The sequence below is a fragment of the Hemitrygon akajei genome, chromosome 12, assembly GCF_048418815.1.
Source record: "Hemitrygon akajei chromosome 12, sHemAka1.3, whole genome shotgun sequence".
Classification (NCBI taxonomy): domain Eukaryota; kingdom Metazoa; phylum Chordata; class Chondrichthyes; order Myliobatiformes; family Dasyatidae; genus Hemitrygon; species Hemitrygon akajei.
Genome location: NC_133135.1, coordinates 82,645,636 through 82,661,223, shown reverse-complemented (window position 1 = coordinate 82,661,223; position 15,588 = coordinate 82,645,636). Strand labels below are relative to the sequence as shown.

Sequence of the window (15,588 nt, the reverse complement as noted above, 5' to 3'; positions counted from 1 at the left end):
GGTACACCCACTAAGTAATATTAATTATTGAGAGCTACCAAGTAAATTAGTATCGGTAAGGCTGAATGGAGATCTGATAAAAGTTTGTAGAATTATGAGTAAGCACTGACAGAATAGACAGCTCAAAATGTCAAGGTCAAGATGTCTAATACGAGGGCATGGATTCAGGCAGAGAGGAGAGAAGTTCAAAGGAGATGTGTGGGACAAGTTTTTCTTTTACACAGAGAGTGGTGGGTGTCTGGAATACACTTCCAGGGGTGGTAAAGGAGGCATAAGGACTGAAGGCAGCAGGAATGCATCTAGTTAGGTGTTTAATTACTAGATGAAATAGTCTGGCACAGCATTGTAGGCTGAAGGGCTTACTCCTGTGATGTACTGCTCTATATTCTATTAAAAACAATTAAATTCTATCTTACTTGCTTCCATGGTAAGAGAATTCTGGGAACCACTGCTGAGGTGCAATTCCAAGGACTCTGTATGTACCCTCTAAAGCAGCGTTTGTCAACTGTTTTTATGCCATGGACCCCTAACAGTAACCGAGGTGTTTGTGGCTCCCAGGTTGGGAACCCCTGCTCTAAAACCTCACAAATGAATTGTGATAACCACTGCACCCCTCCATTTTATCAGCTTACTGTTCTATCTCTAATCAGTATGCTATGGCACAACACACTGGTTAATGTTATTAGATGCTTTTAACTAGCTGCAGGCAACTGAATTTACTAGTTATTTTAAATGTATCCAATGTTCACATACTAATCAATGTACTTTTTCATATTTTTGTATTCGGTCACGATGGTGTTTGAGAGGTTGAGAGGCATCAAAGGGAAGGGTGGAATCAGGTTATGCGCATTAAAAAGTAGAGTGATCACAAAGAAAAGGGAAATCAATATGAAGAAAGGCAATGAATAATAAGAATATGGAGTTTCCTCCGAACCATCAACTTGAAGATGCAAGGGATTCTGCTTAACTGGATCATTGGTTAATCTGGAGAGCCTTTTTTTTTGGGACAACTGTTACACAAAAAAAAATCCAGAAAATTGCTGGTATTCCCTTTGTTTATTTGGGACACTATGTCACTTAATTGGGACAGAAGACTGTTGCGGAACAGTTTCTAACTGGTGTCAGTTGTGTATACTTGCATGGTTGTTAAGACACTACACTGTGTTTAGAACGATCAGTTTTGAAATAGTGTCAGTTGCATGTGTTTGTGTTCAAAAAGCAGTGATTTTTGTCACTGACATCTGCAGAGAAATAAGCTGTACGGCAACTCAGAACTGTTTTGCTCACCATGGCTTTAAGCATTCAGACTTGGAGATGCCAGAAGTGGCCAGGAGTTAAAATGAATCAATTTCAATATTTTAACATATTAAGAATTACAAAGAATTTGAAGGTATTGACAATCAACTTGAATGCTACAATGAAAATGAAGATTTGGAGGATGCAATCGTCAAAAGCATTTTATGAAGGCAGTCCATTATCTGACCCAGGTTTCTGCACTGATTTTGTTCATATACAGTCAATAAAAAGAACATGGCAGAGGAATTCCACCATCGATAACTATTACGAACTAATACACAGCTTTATAGTACAGTAAAGGTATTGGCAGCTCTAATTTGTTGTGTATTTCATTTAAATTCATAATCTATTACTCATTTAAATAGTAATTCATCTTTTTAATTGCGCCAAAATGTACTGGTGCCAATGTGCCCCAATTAACCAAATCCACTGTATTTAATCTTGCTTTTCTCCATGTAACATTACCTTAGTCTGCCATTCTGGGTCTAATTCCTTTACAGCTGCAACATATTCCTCCATAGCCTGTTGTGCAGTCATATCACCCAACTCCTTCCATGCTTCCCTGTCAGTGAATAAAAAGCTAATTAAATTGGAGAAACTTAAAAGAAAACAAAGTGTTTCGGTTCAGGTTGTCTCATCAGATATCCTTCTGGTCAGAAACTTTAGTTCCCACACTACATTGCCTCCTCATATCTGATGGGATAGTTCTGATACCATCTCCCCTCCCATAATTCAACAGCAACATCCTGGACAAACAAGCCTCATCAGTGAGTCTATTCAAACTACTTGACTGTAGAGGTATTACCAATCAGTCCCCAGAAGCAAAGTGGGCAGGTTTCTAATATTGCCTCAATTCAAATTTCTATAGGAAGCATATGCTAATATTACTTAAAGAGAAGTGCTCAAATTTGAGCAGTAAAAAAAGGTTATCTTTTAACATATAGAACAATTTTAAAAACTCAAACTAATATATTGACAAAATGAAAGACAATTGCCAAGCATTGAGATGATTTTCTCTAAGAGGGCCACAACCTTGTTGTTGGGTTTGGAGGCTTATGTGCCTTAATGACCCGGAGAGCTACGTTGGCTGGAATCAGGGCTTTGTGCTTTGGCTCTTGTTAGGGTCACCCATGCCGAACAGGTCACAGGGTAGAGGCCAGAATAAGAGACATCCACTGATCCTCCAGATTCGGGGATTCAGCTTAGGGCTAACTACCCTGACTGGTCAAAAAACAATTGTTACAGAAACAGCAACGAAGAATCCTTCTACCGTCAGAGATGGAGGACCGTCATTGCTGCCCTAAACATCAGCGACATAACGATCAGTAAGTAATAGATGGTTTTGTTTTCATTTCAAGGCTTCATCAAATCTCAGAATGAATTCTTTCCTACTATATTCAGTTTACTTTATCCTTCTATTCTCTGAAAAATACTTTTGCTGTTTTTAAAACAGATCTATTAAAAAATGTTTCAGTTTTATGTACTTACCATTTCTGTCTGCCTTCAAAGTCAAAGAATCCAGGCTTTGGAATATTGCATTTTCCAAATTTGGCCTACAAACAGAACATAAGGATAACTGATCAAACTGTTGATAATTACAATAGAAATAGGTCCAATATAATAAAAATCATGTTACAGAAAATATGCAGAATTGTTTATCCTTTGCTTTTAACTGTCTTTATTGTTTAGATCCTCCAAGTAAGAGACAAGAAACAGTTCATAACTAAAAGAGAATGCAAGAAACATTAATAGTTTAGATTGTTTCTACGGCAAGAGGAGCAGTCAATGTTCTATATCAATAACCCTTCATCACATGGTGAAATATGATGAGGGAAAATAGTAATTAACCCGGAATAGTAATTCTGTTTCTCTCTCCACATTGGCTGACTATTCCTAGCATTTACTGTTTTTGTTTCTGTGGTGAACTACATATACCTGTCTGGACACGTCCCCCACCCCCCCCCCACCCCCGCTGACTGATCCTGTGACTCCTCCCACAGACCCCGGTATAAAGGCGATTGGAGCCACAGACCCTTCCTCAGTCTCCAGGATGTTGTGTGATGGTCACTTGCTGCTTGTGCTTTCTTCCAGCCAATAAAAGCCTACCTTAACCCACGTCTCAGAGTTATTGATGGTGCATCAGTTTCAGATTTCAGCATCTCAAGTATTTATTTCATCTGCAATAAAATTATTCAATCTCATTTCACTGGTCTGGTGTAAAGAAAAAGTTATATTATATTCCTTCTTTGTATTTGCTAAAATGTGTGACCAAAATGGAAGTTTGTAAGACAAAATGGTGTTGGTCTGGAATGTAGGGATGAGGAACTACAAGGGAACCAGTCCACAGGAATGTTTTAAGAACTTATTGTGAATTCCAGTCTGCAGCCTTGAGAATAGATGATAGTGAAAAACATGTTAGTCTGAATAAAGGGCCTTGAATGGTATAAAAAGGTGCAATTTCTTTGTGCAAGTGGGAGTCTTCACTTAGGATATGTCACAACTAGTACTAAGAGCTAAAGACAAGGACATCAAGACTGCAAGAAAGCACAAGAGAAAGCCGGTGTAACTTACATACCACAAATGTTGTCTGACAATTGATGAGTTAATTCAGCTATAGGGGCCTTCTTCAATTGCACAGTTCATTTTTCTCAGTAGTGATTTTCAACCAGATTAACATGCTATGATTTACAAGAAGATCTCTGGGCTAAATTACATAGCACATAGAACATTGAACAGTACAGCACAGTGCAGGCCCATCAGCCCTCAATGTTGTGCAACCCTTTTAATGTACTCTGCAATCAATCTAACCCTTTGCTCCCATATAGGCCTCCATTTTTCTTTCATCCATGTGCCGATCTTAGAGTCTCTTAAATGTCCCTACTATATCTGCTTCTACCACCAGCCCTGGCAGTGCATTCCTTGGACTTACTATCTTGTGTAGAAAGCCTACCTCCAACATGCCTACTGTACTTTCCTCCAAACACCTTAAACTACTGCCACTCTGGGAAAGGTGCAGGGTGTCCAACTATCTATGCCTCTGTACACCTCTATCAAGTCACCTCCCATCCTCCTTTGCTCCATAGAGTAAAACCCTAACTTGCTCAACCTTTCCTCATAAAACATGCTCTCTAATCCAGGCAGCATTCTGATAAATCTCCTCTGCGCTCTCTCAAAAGCTTCCAAATCTTTGACCAGAACTGAACACAAAATTCCAAGTGTGATCTAACCTGAGTTTTATAGAGCTGCAGCATTTTCTCCTGACTGATGAACTCCATCCCCTGATTAATGAAGACAAACGCACCATACCCCTTCTTAACCACACATTCAATCTGTGCAATAACTTTGAGCTGACTCACTGGTATATTATTCCCAGGGTTATCACTATTATCTTTCTTGAGCAAAGGAATAACATTTGACATCCTCCAATCTTCTGCTGCTACTCCTGTGGCCAGTGAGGACACAAAAATCATCACTAATAGCTCCAGGGACTTATCTATCCTAATGTTTTCAAAAGTTCCAACACAAAGTTCTTCTTTCTTAACCTCAACTGGTTCCAGCACATTAGCTTGTTCTACCTTGACCTGACCATCATCAAACTCCCTCTCACTGATGAATACTGAAGCAAAATGTTCATTAAGGACCTCCCTTACCTACTTTGACTGCAGGCACATTTTCTTACTCTTCCCATATCAGTCCTACCCTCACTCTAATCATCCTCCAGTTCTTCATGTATGTGTAGAATGTCTTGGATGACTAGAAATTAAACAAGTAAACGTTGCTTAATTTCATCACTGTGGATTATAGATTCCTTCCTCTGGTTTTCTTTGACACAGTGAGTGTTCAGATTAATTACAGGACTAATCAATTAATGTTAAAGCCTTAAAAAAAAAAAACTACAACCAGATTCTCAGAATATATATATAAATTTATATCCCATTTTTATATATAAAAATAAGTAGCACAAAAATAGACCAAGAAAAGAAGTATACAGTACTGAAGTACTGTTCCTGAAATGTGTGTGTATCTTCAGGCCCCTGTACCTCCTCCTTGAGAACAGCAATGAAAAGAGGGCTTATCCTGCGTGATGGGGATCCTTAATGATGGATGCAGCCTTTTAGAGGCATCGCCCTTTGAAGATGTCCTCAATACTGGGGTGGCTCGTGCTCAGATGGAGCTGGCTGAGTTTGCAACTTTTGCAGCTTTCTCCAATCCTGTGCAGTACCCCCCCCCCCACCCACCCACCAGATGCTGAACCACCAGTTAGATTCCTCTCTACGGTACGTCTGTAGAAATGTGTATGTTTTTGGTGACATACCAAGATTTTTCAAACTCCTAATAAAATGGAGCCACTGTTGTACCTTCTTTGTAATTGCATCAGTATGTTGGGCCCAGGATAGATCTTCAGAAATGCTGAACCCAAGAATTTGAAACTGCTCACCCTTTCCCTTAATGAGGACTGGCACGTGTTCCCTCGACTTCCTATCCCTGAAGTCCATAATCAATTCCCTGGTCTTACTCATGTTGACTGCAAGGTTGTAGTTGTGATACCACTCAACCAGCAGATCTATCTCCCTCCTGAATGCCTCCTCGTCACCATCCAAAATTCTGTCAACAATAGTGGTGTCTCCGGCAAGTTTATAGATGGTGTTTGAGCTATGCCTAGCCACACAATCATGAGTGTAGAGGGAGTACAGCAGTGGGCTGAGCACACATCCTTGAAGTGCACAAGTTTTGGTTGTCAGTGAGGAAGAGATGTTATTTCTGATCCACACTGACTGTGGTCTCCCACTGAGGTAGACAAGGATCCAATGGCAGAGGGAGGTACACAGGCCCAGGTTTTGGAGCTTGTTGATAAGTACTGAGGGTATTTAAGAAAACAACCCTACCACTGCCAATCAACTTCTTTTTAAAAACAATGGTTATTACTAGAGTACTAAAGTTGACCTCAGATCTAAGAGTTTGACAAGAAACAATGCATGATGGAATAACAAAAATGTCCAATCGTATCCAAATAGTGAAGACAGATTCATGCTGGGTTAGAACATTCCACTCTGCCTCTGTTCTAAAGAAATGTTTCAATCATCCCCCCCCCCCCCCCAGCCCCCAATTCCCACAACTGGCTAACATTAGCTGACAATTTCTATATTCTCATCCTCCAACTTTGCAGCCCTACCCTGAGCCATCAACAGTGATTCTCTCAGAATAATACAGCACTGATTGAGATTTTCCAATTCATTCTTAAGACTTGCTATCGTTTTACACTGATGTTGTACAATCGCTGCAAACAGCCAGAAAGCATCCCACTGGCTATCTTTTCTCCTGGGAAAACCCAATGATTTGTATGGAAACAATGTGAAGTCCCAATTCAACTTTGGCAAAATTTAACTGGTCTGACCAATCAACCAGCATTCCATAACCCATCAGCAGGTTAGCAAGCCTTCCAAAGCCTTCACTATTATCTGTCCACCCTGGGGCTCTGCATCTCACATACGAGGGTCACCTTTTTTACATAACCTTTCAAAGAACTCCATTTCTGCTCAAAAAGCCAGATCCTACTCGCTCAGAGCACCAAAATGTAATGTTGAATCAGTTTTGTGGGTCTGGCAAGTGTTAATAAGTATATGAATCATTGATTTACAAGCAGTAAAAATTCAACCAAACATTCATGTTCCCCAAATTATAGACACTACAAAGCTGAACATTCAACAAACATACTTACTAAAAAGCATGCGCAGAGCATACCTTCCCAATGGTTATGTGCTCTGCTTGCCTTAAACAAAGGAAGACAGAAAGAACCTTCCACACGTGCTCCCTATACACCAAGATATTTGAAACTGGACCCAGGCAGTTAACCGATGGGAAAAGCAGCTGCAGTTTCTAAATTAACCAATCACAATGGAAGTTACTTTTGACATAGAATAAACCACGCCCCCGTTGGACACATCTCTACTGTAGTGTCCAGATCTGCCCTGAGAGCGTTTCCAGGAATGTCATCTGGACCAGCTGCTTAACCATTTTTTTTTGCAGCTTTATTGCTTTCCTGTTCGCCTCTCTGGTAGGCTTGTCACAGTTTATAGGCAGGTGGAGGGATGTCAGGTGGGTTTAGAGATGTGGGTCTGTTCGGCAGATCTTCAAAGTTTTCAGCCTACCTGTTCAGCTGCAGCTCTGTTCCCACCCTTCTTTTTCCATCCTTGTCCTTGATTGGCCCTCAAGATTACTGTACTTGCCGATTCTAGGTGTTGTCGTACAGCTTCCTCATGTTGTTACACCTCATTGCTTGATCTGCTTTGTCTGCCTGGCCATCTATGTAACTATGATTGTCTGCTTTATTACTTTTCTTCGCTGTCCTGTGAGCCATTACATTATCTTCCTGTGCTTGCTCCTTTCCCACTCTAGTCCTGCTGTTATTCATGACTGCTCTCTTCTGCCTCCTCACTTCAATCTTGCGTATCAATTCAGCTGAGATTCATTCTTCCTGTTGATTATTTTTGCCAGCTAGTACCTCTTGACATGTCAAGAGCAGCCTCCCCTTAACTTTATGCCATTTGTTGTGTAGATCCAAGCAGTTCCTATAGCATTTGGAACTTGTTGTTGAGGACCAATTTAAATATTTCTTGAGATTGCATGTTACACACAAGGTCAATGTTGAATCTCTACCTTGTTAATGCCAATTCTTCTTTGTTTCAGCTTCACAAAGGCGTGGTCAGATGCAACAACTGCTCCTCTTCTCACTCTGATATCTTGAAGTGATCGCTTGAATTTCTTGGATATACAGATGTGGTCTGTTTGGTTCTCTGTTATGTGGTCAGGTGACACCCAAGTGATCTTGTATATTCTTTTGTGGAGGAAGATGCTGCCTCTGATGACCATGTTATTCAATGCGCACATGTTGGCAAGGTGTTCTCCATTCTCAGTCCACATGTTCCTTAGTTTTTCTTGCTGCAATTAATTTCCTATTTATATCTAATATGCTAGCATTATAGTATTTTAGTAGAGAATAACATATCCTGCCTTTAAAAAAAAGTGCTTTCTTTGTAACTTTCATTTGGGATGCATGTTTATAAAGAAATTAATGTCATTTCAATACATTAGCCAACTGCCAGATTCAGCAAAAAAACAGCACACAACTCATGAAGGAAGCTCCTCGAAGATCGTATTTTTAAAAAAGCAACACCAAGTTTTCCACTTTGTAACGCAGTACAATACCAAAAGTCAGTAGAATGTGACAAAGAAAAGCAAAGAACTCAATAATTCTTTTTTAAAAAAGCAGGTCTTCACATAAGTTGGACCTACATCACATTCCTTTTCCCACACTGCCAACTATTTCCCCTCTCTCCTAATGCTGCTGGTTCCTTGCTATGGTATGATTCCTTTAGTGCTACGTATGTTCAAATGAGGACTGTCTGTATTTATTACTGGCAATCCATCTTCCCAGTAGGAGCCTCTCACCAGAACTAAACTTTGTATATTCTTTTTCAACTGGGTAGTACTCAGGATTGGCTTAAAGTTCTGTTTTCTGCAGCATTTTGCTCAATAAACTTATAGGGTTAAACATGCTGGGAATGCCCCTGAAATAATGGCTCAGTTAAGAGTTTAAAATTCTATTTCTTACCACATGCATAACTGAAGCTTTAAAATACTATGTCAGGATTTGAATACATTAGTCCACAATGAATTTGAAAGGATTTGAATCAGAAATAGAGCAATAGCATAGTTAATAGGTAATTAATAAATTAAGTTTTGTTATTTCAAAACCTGGTTCATTTCAGCACTGAGGTATTTCCGTTGTATGGGAAGACTACAAAAACTGAAATTGTTAACCTTAATGTTAGTCAAAGGCATCACAGATTTCAGACATAAAAGAGTATATTTTAAGATTGAGCAGGGACTATTGCCAAAATTAAGTGGTTGGCAGCAGAAAACACAGATTTAAAATAATTGTCAAAAAAACTAGTGGATTACAGGGAGAAATGTTGTTCTGTTCTGGAAAGCATTAGCTGAAAGGGTTGTGTTTGGAATCTGATACAAAGACAAAGTGTAAGATTTGAAAAGAGAAAACTTACAATGATATAGGAAAGGTAGGGAATCAGACCAATTAACAAATATTTCAAAGAACTAACACAGGCATAATAGGCCACTCTTCCTTGGCATTATATTATTCAATGATCAGCACAGGCTATTCATGCCACAACCATTACCTGTAATAACCAAATCCCTTCAAGACGCAATTCAAATCTAGAAAAGCAAAACTTTAATGCTGGTTGTTTTCTGTCCTTCAGCTGGATTTAATGCAGAAAAACCGCACAGCTCTGCTTAAAAAATTAGTTTTGTCCGTTTTGAATATTTAACATTAATTTTGTACTGAATTAAACAGACTTCATTTAGTAATTAGTCAATCATGCATAGGTCTCGGCCTCAGATCTATAAAGTATGAGATGCTAAGATCAGCAAAATAAATATCAAAGAATCAATTGTTCAAGTTATTCAAGGCCAGTTCATAATGGTTAATCCTCTAAGCCAGGGTTTCTCAATGGGGCTTCTGAGAGGTCGTGATTAAAAAGTATAAAGACCTTTTTTGAACTTCGCGCACGATGCTAATGCTCGCAGCAATGGGCAGAGACCAAGCAGTTCCATTAGCAATCTTGTTAGAGGTCTCTCAGCCCAGTATGGCAGTGCTGAGTAAGACTGTGTTTATTTGACTGAGTCCATTCTCAGTCTTTGACTGGGAGATAGGGCAGGCCATTGATAATTGGTGAGCGCTGTATTGCACAGAGGGGAGGATACTAGGCTGATGAGGAGCGTGAAGTGCATTTTCCAAGCATTGAATGGACTCGCCCAACTTGGGCTGTGAAGTCAGTCTCTCCCTCCTGAACTACTTCCCCCAATTTCCCTTTACACAATAGTGACTGACTTATGGGAGCGATCAAACTCTACCGGTGTAGTAGAAAATTGGAGGGAAATTACACTCTAAAGAAGGAATTTTTACATGTTGCAACTCAACTGCTGGCCTGCCATTTTGCTACTGTAGTAAATGTTGCAAAAGTTGGATCGTATAAGTTAGAAGTGAATTGTATTATGAAATTTTTGTATCATTTGCGACTATTTCGTTTACTTATTTATTATGCCAACTCCAGCAAAACTGAAAAGACACGTAACTATAAATCAAAGCCATATGACACATAAAAGTGATGATTATTTTAAATAGCTAATGGAATCTCAAAACGAACAGGATAAAGCTTTTGTTAATAACATCACAGTCCATAAAAGGATTCAGGAAGCAAGTTATCTAGTAGCAGAACTTATTACCCAGAAAAGAAAAAGTCACACAGTTGGTACCTAACAATGCCAGCATGTAAAATTATGGTGGGTAAAATGCTAGGACAAGATGCAGTACAAGAAATTGTAAAGGTTTCACTCTCAAACAATTTGATAAGTCGACATATTGATGTCACGTCACATGATGCTGAAGATGTTTTGTGTGAAACAACAGCTTCTCTATCCAGGTTGATAAGTCAATAGATTTCACCAATAAATGTCATGTTGTAGCATTTGCAAGATTTGTAAATGATGGTGAAATTCAAGAATATGTTTTCTGTTGCAAAGAGCTGTCAAAGCAAGCAAAGGCCAAGATATACGTAATGTTTTGACTTCATATCTGGAAAAAATATGGTCGGTCTTGGAGGAACTGTGTTGGCATCCATACTGATGATGCCCCATCAATGGTTGGCTCCATGAGAGGTTTTGTTTCTCCTGTTAAAAAAAGGAAAATCCTGATGTTGTCACAACACACTCCTTTCTTCAGAGAGGTGCTAATGATCAAAAACTCTTGAAGATTAAATGAAAAAAAAGTTCTGAATGATGCTACAAAAATGGTTAACTTTATTAAAGACCAGTTCACTCGAGAATGTTTAAAAAGCTGTGTGAAAACCTGGACAAAGAGCACACCAATCTCCTGCTACACACAGAAATCCAGTGGCTTAGCAGAGAAAGTTCTCAACTGGGTGTTTGAGCTGAAAGGTGAATTGCAGGAATACTTTCAAGAGAATAGTAGACCAGGTTTTGCTGAGTGCTTTGAAGATGAAAAATGGCTGCAGAAACTAGCCTACTTACAGACATTTTTCATCATATGAACCAGTTGAACAAGTCTCTGCAAGGCCCTGGAAAAATGTTTTGACTTCAAATGACAAGATTCTTGGATTTAAAAAGAAATTGAATCTTTGAAAAAATCACGTTGAAAAAGGAAATCTTGAAATGCCGCCACTGTTGCTTGGGCTTGAGAGTGAGGAAGGATATCAGAAAGTCTTGAGTCTTATTGAAAACCACCTGGAAGAACTGCAGAACAAAATTGGACAGTATTTTTCCTCCCTTTCAACACAAGTGTATGACTGGGTGAGGGACCCTTTCTCTGAATCTTTTGCTCAGCCTGAGAACTTGACTGTGAAAGAAGAGGTAGAACTTTGTGAACTGCAGTCCAATTGTGCACTCAAGATGAGATTTATGACCTGTCCCTAGACAAGTTCTGGATTTTCTGTAAAAACATAGCAACATTGAAAACCTACAGCACAATATCGGCCCTTCGGCCCACAAAGTTGTGCCGAACATGTCCCTACCTTAGAAATTACTAATATCCTCTATTTTTCTAAGCTCCAATGTACCTATCCAAAAGTCTCTTAAAAGATCCTATTGTATCCGCCTCCACCACCGTTGCTGGCAACCCATTCCATGCACTCACCACTCTCTGCGTAAAAAACTTACCCCTGACATTTCCTCTGTACCTACTCCCCAGCACCTTAAACCTGTTTCCTTTTGTGGCAACCATTTCAGCCCTGGGAAAAAGCCTCTGGCTATCCATACGATCAATGCCTTTCATCATCTTATGCACTTCTATCAGGTCACCTCTCATCCTCCGTCACTCCAAGGAAAATAGACCAAGTTCACTCAACCTGTTTTCATAAGGCATGCTCCCCAATCCAGGCAATATCCTTATAAATCTCCTCTGCACCCTTTCTATGGTTTCCACATCCTTCCTGCAGTGAAGTGACCAGAACTGAGAACAGCACTCCAAGTGGGTCTGACCAGGGTCCTATATAGCTGCAACATTACCTCTTGGCTCCTAAATTCAATCCCACGATTGATGAAAGCCAATACACCATATGCCTTCTTAACCACAGTCAACCTGCGCAGCTGCTTTGAGCATCCTATGGACTCAGACCCCAAGATCCTTCTGATACTCCACACTGCCAAAAGTCTTACCATTACTAGTATATTCTGGCATCATATTTGACCTACCAAAATGAACCACGTCAGAAGAAGAGTTTCCTGCCATTCATAGAAAAGCAATGAATATTTTGCTGCAGTTTTCAATTTCTTATATGTGTGAGCAAGCTTTTTTTGTCTAACAAGCATGAAGAACAAGGCTAGAAATCGTCTCATTTCAGCTAGTGAAATCCGTGCACTTATCTCAAGTCTGACCCAGAATTGAATACTTGTGCATGCTGGTCCTACGTTTGAACCTGATCATGTCACTTAGTAAGAAAATGTTTTTTCGAAGTCTTGTATAAAATTGTCTTAGGCTATATTTTCATTCATATTGCTTTGGCTTATAGTATTTAGTAACTTTACTTTTAAACGATCAATAAATTTTCATGTTGTAAATAGTATTAATCAAAATAAATTTACAACCTTTATTTAAATTAAATCTACCAAGCCTACCTTTGGAAAAATTAAATCCCATTTTGGCTTAAGCCAGTTATTTAACAGAAACTTATTATTATGCTTGCCACATGAGTTTTTAAAATTTATGAAAGGGAAAGAAAGAGATTAAATTCAGAAAAGGTAAACTAAGCTTAACGACCTGTGTTTTTCAAGAAATGTTGTCTAAAAATTCATACTGTACTCAAAATAGCATTGACAATTAGTTTTGGATTATTATATCTACAACTTTCTGATCACTAATGTACTGTAAGCTGTAGATATAATAATTTTTACACAGGGGCTCCCTGAGAACTGAAAATTATTTCAAGAATTCCTGCAGGGCAGAAAGGTTGAGAAAGGCTGCTCTAAGCAATTGACAAAAAATGGAATTTTAATAAATGACAGTTTCACTTTTTTATAGCAAATATAGTATCTGTATTTAGCAATCGGAGCCAATTTCCATCTACTCTTATCTTTAACAAGCAATAAAGCTGTTAATTGTGTTTAAATGCATTAACGCCACTACGAAAAATATTGCACTTAAGAAACCACTTTTTAGTTATTGCACAGTAGCATGCAGAAACTTTAGTGTAAGAAGGAACATGCAGAGCAACTTGAATCTAACTGATCAAAACCTATTGCGTTGGTGACAAATGCATCTGTACTCCTCAGCATTACTCTGTAAAACTGTCAACTTCTGAATTCTGCACGTTCAGAAACGTGAAACTACTGTCCATGACATATTGCCCTTCCACAGTGTGCTGTCCCAATCTTTACAGATGCACTCAGTGCCAAATCAATGAACTAATTTAAACTGCAACATTTGCCACTCAATTCTCACTATAAAATCCAAGAAGTCGCCTGTGTTGATTTAATGTTTAAATTATATGCTAAGCCTTAACAACTGCAGACTGCTTTCAACTATGTAGATCCTTGTTTTCACAAATCATTTGATAATGAATCAACTTTAAATATAAAAGGTGCCGAACATTTATTTAGTATCAAACACGAGGAAATCTGCAGATGCTGGAAATTCAAACAACACACACAAAATGCTGGTGGAACACGGCAGGCCAGGCAGCATCTATAGGGAGAAGCGATGTCGACGTTTCGGGCCGAGACCCTTCGTCAGGACTTCAGTTTCCACCCTGAAGTTTATGTTCCAATCAGTTCTTGGGGGTAATCACTATTCACATTTGTCATGGCCGAGGATTGATCCCCACTCACGCCCATTCTGGTCACAGGTAATCCAAATTCACACTTGTCTGGCGGTGGATGTGGCAAAAGGCACAAAGAAGAAATCAGTCACCAGTCACACATTTCCAGAGCACTGGTCTTGAGAAGTTAGTGGTTACTGTTGGCAACTGTTCCGGGGTGGTGTGTGTATGTGCCTCTTCTGGACTGATTGGGGGTGGGGGGTGCTATTCCATATTTGCATCTGTCCTGACTGCATATTCACATGTCCTCTGTATACATCTGCCTTGGGGAGCAGCATTCACTGTGCATACCTATCCTGGTAGGTGAGAGTATGATTATCTTTACACAGCTGCCGTAGATGGAGGGGTTTTCTCCTCACCGTCTCAGTCCCTGATAACCCCCGTTCCAGTGTTGGTGTGGATTTTTGAGGGTTTGGGAGGAACTGGTGTTTTGTTTTTGGGGGGACAGGGGTATATTTGAGGGTGGGCTTTACCTGTTTGAACCTGCTGTACAGGTAGAGCAGCTTTTCCCGGTTCGCCACGTGTGCGAGCTTGATCACGTGATCGGCCGCATCCTCGAACTCCGCGCGGAGCGCGCTCCCGCTGCAGCCGCCGTCGTCCTCCTCCTCTCCTTCCTCCGGCTCTCCCCCGGCCGCACGCGGCCGCTCCTCGCTACCACCGCCCGCCGCCGCCGCCGCCATCCTCTCGTGAGCTGTCGTTGCCGCCCAACACCCAACCAGAAACCAGCCGCTTCACTAGTCGGCTAGAGTCTGGTTACCTCACTAACTACCAACACTGGGAGGCCGCTAACGATCCAGCTCCATCAACCCTCCGGATGGAGCCCCCGTTCCTGTATGAAGGTTCCGCTTGTGCAGCCCTAACCCCACCCCGGGGCTGATCTATCACATTTTTATACAGTCCATTGTGTGAGGAAGTAGTTAACTGTACTTTCATTCTTATTCTCACTATAATTTCACTTATCAGCCAGAGACTGGATAGGCTGTGACTAGTCTGCTATAGTTTAACACTACCACTCTCATTTATCTCATCCACAACAGTGAAGAACCATCAAATCATGAGAGGCATAAATAGGGTGAATGCAGACAGTCTTTTTCTCCAGGGTAGAAAATCTAAAATTAGAAGGTATAAGTTTAAGGTGAGAGGGTAAAGGTTTAAAAAGGACGTGAGGGACAAGTTGGTCAGAGTGCAGTGATTATGTGGAAGGAGATGCCAGAGGAAGTGATCGAGTCAGGAACAGTCACAACATTTAAAGTACATTTGTGTAGGTGCGTGAACAGAAGGTTCATGTTACGGGCAAAATGCAGGCAAATTGGACTACCTCAAGTAGGCAATTTAGTTGGCCTACTGAATAACTATAACTTTAGGAATCCTGTTGCTTAGA

At 40.1% G+C, this 15,588-nt stretch overlaps 1 protein-coding gene across 2 annotated transcripts in view; it reads right to left on the bottom strand.

Annotated features, from left to right (window-relative positions):
* Nucleotides 1–15,026, bottom strand: part of acbd6 (acyl-CoA binding domain containing 6) — a 210,136-nt gene extending 195,110 nt beyond the window's left edge. For both annotated transcript variants that reach the window (XM_073063610.1, XM_073063611.1), the window contains exons 1-3: nt 14,681–15,026; nt 2,785–2,849; nt 1,762–1,858 (exon numbers count right to left, since the gene is read on the bottom strand). In XM_073063610.1, the coding sequence (XP_072919711.1) occupies nt 1,762–1,858; nt 2,785–2,849; nt 14,681–14,887 (369 nt within the window). In that variant the 5' untranslated portion in view covers nt 14,888–15,026. The remainder of the gene's footprint in view (nt 1–1,761; nt 1,859–2,784; nt 2,850–14,680) is intronic.
* Nucleotides 15,027–15,588: the final 562 nt, after the last annotated feature.